Below are 11519 nucleotides of genomic sequence, written 5' to 3' on the forward strand. Positions count from 1 at the left end.
AAAAATTAAATTCAAGATAGTTTAGTAGTTTATTATTGTATTCTTCTCTTTCTCTTTTCTGATCCCTTGGAGATAACTCTCGGTCTGGCTGGGTTGTGTCCGTCTCCAGCTGATCCAAAGTACTTGTACTGTTTTCTTGCCTTCTGGGGGCCCTGGAAGATGACCATCTGGTCTGGGGTTGGAGCTATCTTAAATATTTCATCAAGTTTGTACACTTGTCCACCGTACTTCTCTATTTTCTCCTTCGCTTTCTGCGATATGCTGAGGCATGCCACTTTTATTGCGTGAGGGATCTCTACCACGGTGTCATCGCCAACTATCTTTGTTACAACAACTGCCAGCTTGTCGGAGCAGGGTGCTGTGTACTTTACGAGATTCTTGAGAGTGACAATGGACTTCTGTGTTCTGGGCTTCTGGATGAAGTGTGCGATCTTCTGGTACTCAGCGTGCGTTGTTTTTCTGGCAACGGTGCTGAACAAGTTGAACAGGTTGAGTACTTCTTGATTCTTTGTCTTTGGGGCTTTTCTTCCACTTCTTACTTTAGTTGGTCTTCCTAGCATACTGGGGGTAAATTAAAAGAAAAAATAAAATATGCAAATAATTGTGAGAATTAGCACGTGTTTGTGAACAGTCCGTTGGAGGCTGTCTTATTGATGAAGAAGCGGGTGTGCTTCTCTTCCTTTCCTCCAGCTATGTAGAGCGTGCTGCCTGTGCTGACTATGTCATTGGGGATGGCATCTACGGACATAGAATCTTTGACAGAAATTGATTGCGAAAAGTCTAAAATAAAAATATGACCGTTGGTAAGACCGACTGCAAATGTGCTATCAGACAGGAGCTTCAGTGAAGATACTGCACACTCAGAGGAATTCTCTGTCTCTAGATAAAGTGATTGAATTGGCTCTGACTGATCGGTGGAGAAAAGATAAACGGTATTTGTGCTGGAGACGACAACAAATTGGTTGTTCTTTATGAAGAGCGCAGCAAGTGCATACTCTCCCTTCTGGAGATGGAATAGCAGCTGGGTGTCTTTCTCAAGCCTGAACACTCTGACTGTCTCTGCGAGTTCTGCAGTGCAGAGAAACAGCTTTTTGTCCTGCGAGAGAGATGAGGAAGTGATGGGCGTATTTGGGCCGTAGAGAGTCTTCAGAAAAAGGAGATGCGCCACTTTCTTTCCTTTGTTTTCAGTGATGTCCAGCTTCCATATGTGCACTCTGTGGTCTGCTGAGGCAGTGATTATTTCCACTTCGCCTGTTTCTGTTTCTATGGCATCGATTGATACGATCAGAGATCTGTGTCTTTTTGAGATTCTTTTTAGGCTTTTGTTTATCAGAGATTTAACCTCTCCTTTTCTCGTGCCCACTAGGAGGATGTCTTGTGTCTGGCATACTGCTGTTACTGATACTTTCTCTTTCGCCAGAACTTTTCTTTCTTTTGTCTCTGTGTCAATTGTTACTATTTCGCCTGATTTGTGTGCGATAGTGAGCTTGCTGTTGTGCAACTGCATTGCCGTGGGCGGTGCTCTGAGAGATACAATAGGCTTTTTTCTCTCTTCTATTTGTGTTTTTACTGGCATTAAAAAAGAGAATATTGTGCTAGAAATAAGTATGCAAATTTTTGCAGAGGTAGATAAACTGTCTAAACCGTCTATAAGTTTCCATCTCTAGTCTACTTAGATAATGCTAGGTGCACATCTTCTTTTTAACATATTTCATTGCATTATCAGAGACATGGTTTGTAAGCTATTTATTGTCATTGCATTTTTATTTTGCAAAGTATAATTATTTTCCATTACACATTGAATTGCTTATTTATTTGTATAAAGCTACTATTCATCATAGTTTAATTCATCTGCAATATTTTATGTACTTAATACTCTACCATCATGTCATATCTAGATTAAAATTACATAGTTGCATTGGTTGAATTGGTTCGAGAATTTCAGCAGGAGTAACCGATAGCTTACAATATCTACACCAACTTATGCACAGCTTGCACACAGCAATTCTTGGCTTATTGAAATGCTTAAATTTTGCCATCTATTCCATCATTGCCTATTACGGAAATACTGTTAAAAAATACCTTAATCCCTTGCACATGCTCTATAGCACTTCACTGCACACCCTGCTGCACTTGCTGATAATAAAGAGAAAGAGTGGCAATAGTTTGTTCCTATTTCTTATTAGTTTATCAATTTTTTACCAATGGCTGGGGGCTGTTTTCTTTGTATTTTTTTGTTTATTTCCATGGATGTATCTGATCTAATTGGAAACAGTCTTGCAGGTGTTCTATCTGCAGGAAGCGCTATTTTTGTCTGGTTCTTTGGAATGAAGTACTGCATCCTTGCTCCAATGATTATTCTGCACTCTTTCTCAAGCTGGTACTGCAGGAAGACGCGCACCCTGCTTGTTCAAAAGGTTTTTTCTGTTTCAAAGTTGGTGTTTTCTATTTGCACAGTTGCTGGCTTCTTCGTGGTAAGCAATACTGTGTTCCTATTGCTCCCAGGATCAAGCATGGCAGAGTCCATCCCTTCCAACATTGTCTACGCGCTGTACATATACCTCTTTCTGTACTTTGGATACATAGCATACATCCTGCACGGATACCTCAACCCGGCTCTTGCAGAAGACGAAGAGTCTTCCGATGTTATCAGACATAATCAGCTGAAAACGCTAACTAGCGTATAGCTAAAAAATTGCACAATTTTTTCCATATGTCAGAGTACAACAAGAAGCTGCGGGAATCGTATCTTTCTGGCCGCATAGCTGAAGAAAGAGTGAAAATGCAAGAACAGAACATCTACTCGTTTGATAAGCTGGCTGGGGTCGATGCGCAGAAAAAAGAAATACTGGAATCGCTAAAAATGCCGTTGGAGTTTTCTAAATTCTACGAGTATGTCGGGGTAGAAGCCGTGGTGGGCCTAATAGTGCAGGGACCCTGTGGGTGCGGAAAAACAGCCTTTGCGTACGCAGCTGCCAAGGAGGCTAAGCTCCCCATTTTTCCCATCACCAGAAACGATTTTATCGGAAAAGGAACTCCCCCCGAAGACAATGCAGAGGCTATCCTGGCCAAAGCCCAGTCGCATGCTCCATCCATCTTGCTGATAGACGATATAGACAGATTTTGCATGAAAAGAGAAAGCTTGGACAACGAGTCAGATAAAAGAGTGGTTCTTAGAGTGGTGGAATTTATAAGCAATCTTCCTAAACAGATAGTAGTTATTGCAACGGCTACTTCAGTAGATGATGTGGATCCTATTCTAAGGAGATCAGGCAGACTGGAAAAAGAGATCAAGCTGATGGTGCCTACAGAGGGAGAGAGAACGCAGATAATAAAAAAGCTGTTCTCCTTCACAGTCAATGAAGGTCTTGATTATCAGGAGATTACCAAGCTAACACCCGGGTATGTTGGTGCTGACATTAAGCTCCTTGTAACAGAGGCAGGACACTCGGCTGTCAGAAGGTTTGTAGAAAATCGAACAAAATCACTAAAATTTGCAGAAAACAAAGAAACCTTTTCCAGCGGTCCTGTAATCACACAAGATGATGTAGCAGCAGCTTTGGGCAGAGTCCAGCCGGTTGCAAAGAAGGAAGGGTTTACCACAGCTTCAAATATCTCGCTAGATGACGTAGGAGCGATGCACCACATAAAAAAAGTGCTGGAAATGGCGATCATACAGCCCTCACTGTACCCTGAGAGATTTTTAAAGGTGGGGATACAGAGGCCAGCAGGTGTACTTCTATACGGGCCCCCGGGAACAGGAAAAACCATGCTTGCGCGGGCTGTTTCAAACAAAACCCACTGCAACTTCATATCCGTTAAAGGCCCAGAGCTCATCAGCATGTACTACGGTGAAAGTGAAAGAGCCATACGAAAACTCTTTGCAAGAGCAAAAGCATCGCAGCCCTGCGTTATATTCTTTGATGAAATAGACTCAATCTGCAGAAGAAGAGATGCAGGCGCAAATAAGTTCGGAGATACTCTAGTGAATCAGCTGCTGATAGAGATGGACGGTCTAGAAGGACGAGGAGCGGTGTATGTACTCGGTGCGACCAATAGAATAGATATTATAGACAGGGCGCTGCTAAGGCCTGGTCGTTTTGACAATATAATCGAAGTACTTCCCCCAACACCCGAAGAATTAGTGGAGATACTGTCTAAAAAACTGTCTAAATTAGCGGTGGACTGTGCAATTAACCTGAATGAGCTATATTTAGAGGGCCTTACAGGCGCTGAGATAGATCTCCTTATCAGAGAGGCAGGTAACATATGCCTGCAGACAACTCCCATTGCAGACGACCCAGTTATCACACAGATGCATCTGGAGAGCGCTCTAGAGAAGCTTAGAGAGAAACAGCACGCAATTCAAAAATAAATAACAGAATGCACTAGCCGTAGTATAGTCGTATCAAAGCACAATTTAATGCAGCCACTCTTCGTACGTTATTTTCACTAATGTAATCAGTTGCAATTTAGCTAGTAGTAGATAAGATGCGTTTGGTTATAACTCTTTTGTTATAATTATGAAAGCACAGTTAAAGTTAAAATTTCAATTAAATTTTTATATTTATATTCAGGATGTACTCATTCGTTAATAAATAAACATCATATTGCATAAGAGCGGATAAGCCTACAGTGCATCTTTATCTAGTATGGCATACTGATGTTGCACACACTATACATGAGAAATACGCCCATGAAGATACCAGAGACCATTCCTACTCCTCCATATTTAGCCAGCTCTGACCAAGGAGCTATTTTTTCGTTCAGCGCAGACTGGCTGGTTTCTCTGGGGAGCACTGCTAGCTCGTTTAAGTCTTTTTTTTCTATCTCTTCTTTTAGATCGGATAGAGGAATAGATGCTGGCTTAGCTAGCTTGTCTGATAGATCTGTCAGAAGGCTTAGCATTTTCTCGTTGAAATGTGTTTCATAGCTCTCCAGTTTTTTTACTTGGTCGCTGTACAGTCCGCTCTTTTCCTCGCCTGTGCTTCTGCCTGTGCTCCTGGGCATGGCGGTAAATGTCCGAGGGCCTTCGCTTTTTTCTATGATGTCGTTGATTCGGGATAGAATCTCATTGCACTTGTCATTTGATCGAATTGGTTTCTGATTTGGAAGCACGCTCCAGTTGTAGAGCGTGTCTTTTTTAGGCAGAATGTTCCCTGTGTCCTTTATTTCATCGAATCTCTTCAGTCTTTCGTTCTTTTTCTGCTGGATAAACCTGTCCGTTACGCCCATGTTTATGTCCAGAGAGTTCTGTGTTTTTTCTGCTAGGTTTTGCACGCCTTCTGTTACGTCTTCCAAAATGCTTTTAAACTCGTACTGGGTTTCATCGGGAGCATCTGGAAGGATGATGGTGTTGCTCGTGTCTAGGTCGTAGTGCGGTGAGCCTTTGAATGTGTTTTCTATGTCGTAGATGTTCACTTTGTTGGTTTTAGCTGAGTCAATGATCACTTCAATAAGCCGCTTCATTATTTTTTTTGTGACTCTTACTCTTCTGTGGTCGTGCATCTTTCTTTTTACCTCCTGCAGTATTGAGTTGCTCTTAATGGGTATGTTGAGAATGATGGGCAGAGAGTCAAGTGAGAGTATAAGTCTCTCTATGGGCTGTTCTCTTTCAATGCCGTACATTCTGTCTATAAATTCATCTATGTATTCATTTTGTTCTGCCATAGTGTTTGTATGTCACGCAATAAAAATAATTTCAGATGCGAATGTCTCTAAATTGGCGGCGCAATAAAATATTTAAGCAATTAAGCTGGAAAAGTACCGCTTCAAAATTAAAAGAGCACAAGAAAAAGAGCTAAATAGGTTAGATACTTTATATAAAACTCGTATTTGTCTATTGGATTAGCGAAGAATGGCTACCGCTGCAAGAGCTATGATGATCAGAGTAAAAATGCCGAGAATCAAAAAGAGCCCTTTTTTCACGCTGTGTCTTCTCCTTATGCTTTTCAAGTCTGCAATGAAGTCTTTGTGCATGTAGACTATAAATGCAGACATTGCGTCTGACTTGTATGTGTCTTTTAGCTCTATGTATCTGTCTATCTCTTCAAGACTCACCACGTAGTAAGAATTGTTGCCAAGCTTTATCTTCTTTCTTCCTGACGCCTCTTCATGGTTAATAGCCTCCGCGTTTGCGCCTGCTTCAGGCACCTCTGCTTTGTTTTTTTCGTCTGTTTTGTCTTGCTTTTTCACGTCATCTTTTTCGGTGGCTGCGGGCTCTTTAACCGGCGGCATGCTCTCCACAGCTGCTGCGCTCCCTGATATTTCTTCTTTTCCCATATTTAGAAGGGATCTTCCTGCTATATATGCTCCCAGATCAAAGGACCAATAGAAATATGATTTCTACGATTGGATTGAACATTGAGTGTGCTTCATTCTAGATCAAAAGCTCATTTGTTTGGCGTAGGGGCACTCCTTTAATTTAGAATGGAAGGAGGCTCTTTGTCCATTTTCTAATTGCAATAAATATTTTATGGGAAATGCAAGAGCGTAAGTTTTTTAAATGACGCAGGAAGAAAGAAACAGAGGAAAAGTGGAGAAAAGCAAGAAGGCGCCTGACAGCATAGACTGCATCTTAAGCGACCAAGATGAACTAGACATCGACAACATCCGGCTGATTGACTACGGCGCAAAAGACGATGAGCTGCTAAAGGATCTCTCCATAAACGACGAGGAGAGCATAGATGAGCTAGACATGACCAAGATATACGAGAACGAGCTGGAGCAAAGCGACGACGACCTTGAAATAGGAGACGAAGAGATGAAAAAGATAAGAGGGTTTGAAGAGAGCATCAACCAGAAAACGAAGAACAAACGCAACATGCTCAGCACCTTTTATCCGCACATGGAGACGGGATACAACTCGCACGTCCCAGACCTGAACAGCGATGTAGATAACGATATATGCAAAGAAAACATCAAGAAGATCTATAGCTACCTGAAGGAAGACCAGGAAAAAGAAGAGGAAATACAGAGAGAAATTGAAAAAACGATAGAGTATATCGGCAATATCAGAAAAAATAATGAACAGCCAAACGAATAAATAAAATTACTTAGTGTTTATTTATTTTATTTTTAATTCGTATGGAACAACTCTGGAGAATAAAATGTGTAGAATATTTTACTTTTGCATTTTAAATAAAAGTTTCTTTAAAATTAGGTGGAATAATAAATGTTTATTTTCTTGGTTTTGTTTTTCCTTTGCTGCCTTTGTGTTTCTTGTTCTTATTTGCTTTCTGCATCTGTATCTGCGCCACATTCTTCATCTTTGTCTCTTTTTTCTTCCTCTTTTCCTCTCTTTCCTGGACAATCTCTTTGATTCTGGCTTCTCTGCTCTTTGCCTTCTCTTGCTTCATCTGCTCTACTTTGTGCGACAGCTCTCTAAGTATTTTCAGCTTATGTTTTGTCTCTTCTGATCCTGTCACCTCCTGCACTTCCTCTTCTTTTTTGAGCATAGATAGCGGGGCTCTTGATAGAAGAGCCTTTGGAATAGGCCGAAGCTTCTTCAGCACAGGCTCCTCTACTTCTTTGTATAAGCTGTCTGTGTTGTTTTCCACCTCTATGTTCTTCTTCTCTCTTATCTCTTTCAGAAGCCCTATCTCTCCTGATCCACTGAAGTCTTCGGCATTGAGGTATATCTTCGCAGGAGGAAGAGGGAAAAAGCAGGGAAGGAATATAATTTCGCTCATTTTTATCTGGGCTTCAAACGAGGCTCTAAACACTCCCTTGTCCCCTGCCTTTTTTATCTGTCCTCGAATTCCGCTTACCGTTTTGAGCATAACGCCTTCGTATCTAGCGGCTTCTTCCTGTGTGTGGAACATGTCCTTAACAAAGACGGTGTGCCCTTTTATCTCTGAGGGGTATCCTATCAGCTTCAGCTTTTTCATGATTTTCGGATGGCCGCCTATTTCTGTTTGCACTCCATTGGCTGCTATTCTAAAGTTTTTGTGTTCATCAAACTTTCTCAAAACTGTAAAGCTTGTGCCCGGAGGGTGTGTGGGAGCGTAGAAAGTTATGTTGCATGTCATCGTATCTGGTATGTACTTAAGCATTCTGTTTCGAATGGGGTCCTTCAGAGAAAAGACAGGAGTTGTCTGGAATCTGCGCCACCCCATGGAAATGTAGTGTGCTTCTTTTGTTTTAAGAGTTTTCTTGAACCATTTGTGTCTTTTTACTCTTCCCTGGATGAACGTCATTGAAAGCTCTTCCTCTTTGTTGGCGCCAAGGATGAATATGTTCTCTGGCGTGTACACTTCAGTGACCTTTTTTGGAAGAGCAATGAGCAGTTTTACGTACTTCCCTGGGGCTATTCCTTCGATGTGCTCCTTAGCTGTTTCTGAATGGTTTTCAAGCATCTGCATTGTTGCTTCCTCTGCCTCTCTCAGCTTCTCCTTTTCCTGTGTGAAGACATCTCTTCTGTCTTTTTCATGCTCTCGGTACTTTTCATTGAATCTCTCAATGTAGTCTTCTTCTGTTTCTTTTTTGTGTCTGAACATTCTTCTAACGGCTGCCTCGTCAAGCTCGTCGCTGTTTTCATCTTCTGCTGCGTATTCAATGGAGTTTATCTCTGCAATTACCCTTTCTTTTTGATTCTCAGAGATATCCTGCACTTCACCATCGAGCGAGTCTTCGCTATCCGTCACACAGTTTTCAGGAATTGCATCTCCTTCATCTCCAGCTGCATGATCAGCAGTGCTCTTTGTCTGTGTGCTCTGTCTGCTATATTCCTCTGGTGCACACTCTGGCTCAAGGTTTAGATGCTGGGAGGGCTCTGCAAAGAGCTTAAACTCTTTTTTAGCAGGTGCATCTGCGTCGTAGTACGAAGGAAGGTCTTTCATCTCCTTTGTTTTCTGTATCTCCAGATAAATAGCATCCTGCTCTACTCGCATTCCCCTGATGTCACTCATTGGAGCATACAACGGCTTTTTTCTTTCGCTGAGTTTTCTCTTCTGCGCGTTGGTCAGGGGGCATGGGTCATCTACCACTTCAATGCTCGCTGGACAGTAGTCTCCTATTCCAGGAAGGTGGAATGTAGTGCTTTTTTTAAGAGCCACTCCGCCTCGGACATATCCTGTGATGGAGAATAGCTGCATATCGCTCTTTATCTCCGTGTCTTTTGGTGTTTCTTCCACTTGCAGCTGGTCTGCTACGATGTACGGGTGCGATGCTCTCCACATAAACGGCCTGTACTTCATCTGTGCAATGTGTCTTGCAGCATTTGTCACTTCTCTGTCCAAGTACCTTCCTCCAATAATTTTTGTCATTGGTATGATCTTAATTCCATCGCATATCTCTGTCCATATTCTTTTTTTCATTTTTTTGATCAGCGCTCTCTGCTGGGACACGCCTTCGATCTTGTCAAGCTTCGTTATGACGCACATTATCTTTGGGAATCCGTGTGTTTTCAGCAAATTCAGCATTTCAAAGGTCTCTATCTCCAGTCCTATCTGCGCATCTATCACAAGAACCATGAGATCAGCTACTTTTGAAGAGTCTGTCATGGTGGCTAGGTTTGCTGGGCACTCGTAGAAACTTATTCTTTTCAGCTTTGACGCCATAAGAGTGACAACTCCGTTAATTTTTTCTATTTTTTGTCTGGTGTAGTGCCGCACAATTGAGTTCATTAGAAGGGTCTTTCCAGAGGAGGGCGGGCCAAAAATAACAACCATTGGCGGCGCAGGCTCTACTCCGTACTTTCTCATCACAATGGGTGTTTGGTATTTGCTCTCCTCATACCGCAGCTTCTTCTGTGCTGCAAATCTGCTCAAGTGCTTTTCGTTGGTTCTTGACTGCAGTTTTGGCTCTTTAGAACTTCCATCCATTTTTAATTTTGTAAAATTTTGCAGCTCTTCAACTGCCATATCAAAATTTCCTCTTTTGCTAGCAGGTGCACCCATCTGTTCCTTGCTTAGCATACGCACTGTTTCTATGCAGTTCTTGTGCGTGCAGTGAAGACCTCGATCCAGCTGACTTTTTGTGTGGCCATTAAATTATAAATTACTTTTCTCTTGGTTTGGGCTATGTTGCAAAATAGCTCGCAGAGAAAGCAGAACACAGAGCTGTTGAGATACGCCCTGTGCACAGGAATCGTGTCAATAGGCATGTCGTTTAATAAACAATCACCTGCTGCGCTAATGAACATGCACTCCGCGCGGATATTCCTGACTCTCCAGGAAGCAAAGGAGCAGTATGCATATTCGGGGATGGATGCCCTCCAGGCCGCTAAAACAGCAAGTGGGGTAGTAGCCTCCTGCTCTGTGCTTGTTCTGGGATACTCTCGGGTGTCTTGTGCCCTTGAAAGCGTGCATTTAGCCGTAGAGGCTGTGCGAGTGATTGAACAGTGGATAAGAGTGAGAAAAGTAATGAAAAGAACAGCAGGAAATAAACCTGCAAAGCAGCTTGCAGAAATGCACAATAAAGCCGTTTTCTGCATGGCTTGTGCAGTGGCAGAGTTTGCATCGTTTACTTTTAGGCTGTGGCCTGTTTATCTGTGCGTGCATGCTGTGAAGGGTGTCTATTTCCTGCACAAACTGCTTTCTGAAAATCCAATGTTCTACATAAACAAGCTCTATGAAACATGCCGGAATGCCATCCACTAGCTCTGCAATCAAAGTACAAAATAATCAAAACACACTCGGCCATAGTAACACTCTGAGATCACGAATATTAATAGACATGCTCCATATGATATAATGGATGTGTTGGAAGAAGAGCGCAACGGTAGCCAATCTTCTTACAGAATAGTAAAGAAAGAGCATATGTGCGAAAGTGCACTGTCATCTGTTAGGGCATTTCTTTATTTGGAGGTAGATTTTCAGAGAATGCTATCTGCACTTTGTGTTATTTTCTTTATGGTAAGAAAGCCACTCTTGTGCCATTCATTTTTTCTCGGAGGATTGCATCTCTCAATAGCTGCAGAGAGCATTGGCAGCCTAAACAAGCACATATTCAGAGTTTTCCCATTATTAGGGCTTCTTGTAGATCTGTTTATCTGCCAGCCCAGACAAAAAGTGCTAATTACTGTTTCAATCTTGGTTTTTTTATTGCTGTATGCAAAAATAGTAGCAGCCTACACTTTGCTCGATGATGATGCTGAGCTCCTGCTGATTTTAGTAGCACTGATGATTTTTATGGGTAGAAACCTGATCATAAACGCAACACTGCAGGACTTCACGCGATCCATCAGCGCACAGCAGGTTTACAGTGTCTGTGTGTCTATTGTGTTCATTCAAAAGCTGTTCATAGGACTGTACAGTATAATAATGTATACGTATATACATAACACATTGGAGATCCTTGGTTTTAGCGTTTTTCTAGACATACTCAGTGCTTTTATGGTAGGTATTTTTATAGGAGTGTCCTATGCTGTGTATGAAATACTTCACCTGGAGTGTTCAGAAGTAATTGACAAATCACTCTTTTTAAAGCTGCGCAGAACATAGAAAAAATAGAAACACTGCGATAGTGAGTATTAAATAAAGAATAGATGGATGTGCACTGCTGTAGTTACTTACGAA

General features: G+C 41.9%; 10 protein-coding genes across 10 annotated transcripts; 5 read left to right on the forward strand and 5 right to left on the reverse strand.

Annotated features, from left to right (window-relative positions):
• Positions 1-32: 32 nt before the first annotated feature.
• NEMIN01_0880 (large subunit ribosomal protein L18e) lies at positions 33-560 on the reverse strand (the record flags this gene model as incomplete). Its single annotated transcript, XM_051476822.1, has 1 exon — positions 33-560. The coding sequence occupies one exon, from the start codon at positions 558-560 to the stop codon at positions 33-35; it is 528 nt and encodes a 175-aa protein (XP_051332782.1).
• Positions 561-610: 50 nt separating this feature from the next.
• On the reverse strand, positions 611-1576 carry NEMIN01_0881 (uncharacterized protein; the record flags this gene model as incomplete). Its single annotated transcript, XM_051476823.1, has 1 exon — positions 611-1576. One exon carries the CDS (start codon positions 1574-1576, stop codon positions 611-613), a length of 966 nt encoding a protein of 321 aa, XP_051332783.1.
• Positions 1577-2204: 628 nt separating this feature from the next.
• NEMIN01_0882 (uncharacterized protein) lies at positions 2205-2687 on the forward strand (the record flags this gene model as incomplete). Its single annotated transcript, XM_051476824.1, has 1 exon — positions 2205-2687. One exon carries the CDS (start codon positions 2205-2207, stop codon positions 2685-2687), a length of 483 nt encoding a protein of 160 aa, XP_051332784.1.
• A 26-nt stretch (positions 2688-2713) lies between these two features.
• On the forward strand, positions 2714-4375 carry NEMIN01_0883 (ribosome biogenesis ATPase; the record flags this gene model as incomplete). Its single annotated transcript, XM_051476825.1, has 1 exon — positions 2714-4375. The coding sequence occupies one exon, from the start codon at positions 2714-2716 to the stop codon at positions 4373-4375; it is 1662 nt and encodes a 553-aa protein (XP_051332785.1).
• Positions 4376-4647: 272 nt separating this feature from the next.
• NEMIN01_0884 (uncharacterized protein) lies at positions 4648-5670 on the reverse strand (the record flags this gene model as incomplete). Its single annotated transcript, XM_051476826.1, has 1 exon — positions 4648-5670. One exon carries the CDS (start codon positions 5668-5670, stop codon positions 4648-4650), a length of 1023 nt encoding a protein of 340 aa, XP_051332786.1.
• Positions 5671-5847: 177 nt separating this feature from the next.
• NEMIN01_0885 (uncharacterized protein) lies at positions 5848-6282 on the reverse strand (the record flags this gene model as incomplete). Its single annotated transcript, XM_051476827.1, has 1 exon — positions 5848-6282. The coding sequence occupies one exon, from the start codon at positions 6280-6282 to the stop codon at positions 5848-5850; it is 435 nt and encodes a 144-aa protein (XP_051332787.1).
• Positions 6283-6505: 223 nt separating this feature from the next.
• NEMIN01_0886 (uncharacterized protein) lies at positions 6506-7045 on the forward strand (the record flags this gene model as incomplete). Its single annotated transcript, XM_051476828.1, has 1 exon — positions 6506-7045. The coding sequence occupies one exon, from the start codon at positions 6506-6508 to the stop codon at positions 7043-7045; it is 540 nt and encodes a 179-aa protein (XP_051332788.1).
• A 133-nt stretch (positions 7046-7178) lies between these two features.
• On the reverse strand, positions 7179-9863 carry NEMIN01_0887 (ribosome biogenesis protein BMS1; the record flags this gene model as incomplete). Its single annotated transcript, XM_051476829.1, has 1 exon — positions 7179-9863. One exon carries the CDS (start codon positions 9861-9863, stop codon positions 7179-7181), a length of 2685 nt encoding a protein of 894 aa, XP_051332789.1.
• Positions 9864-10022: 159 nt separating this feature from the next.
• NEMIN01_0888 (uncharacterized protein) lies at positions 10023-10601 on the forward strand (the record flags this gene model as incomplete). The annotated part of the gene is made up of 1 exon (XM_051476830.1): positions 10023-10601. The coding sequence occupies one exon, from the start codon at positions 10023-10025 to the stop codon at positions 10599-10601; it is 579 nt and encodes a 192-aa protein (XP_051332790.1).
• Positions 10602-10694: 93 nt separating this feature from the next.
• NEMIN01_0889 (uncharacterized protein) lies at positions 10695-11444 on the forward strand (the record flags this gene model as incomplete). Its single annotated transcript, XM_051476831.1, has 1 exon — positions 10695-11444. The coding sequence occupies one exon, from the start codon at positions 10695-10697 to the stop codon at positions 11442-11444; it is 750 nt and encodes a 249-aa protein (XP_051332791.1).
• Positions 11445-11519: the final 75 nt, after the last annotated feature.

This window comes from Nematocida minor (genome assembly GCF_024244105.1).
Source record: "Nematocida minor strain JUm1510 chromosome Unknown 7919, whole genome shotgun sequence".
Classification (NCBI taxonomy): Eukaryota; Fungi; Microsporidia; genus Nematocida; species Nematocida minor.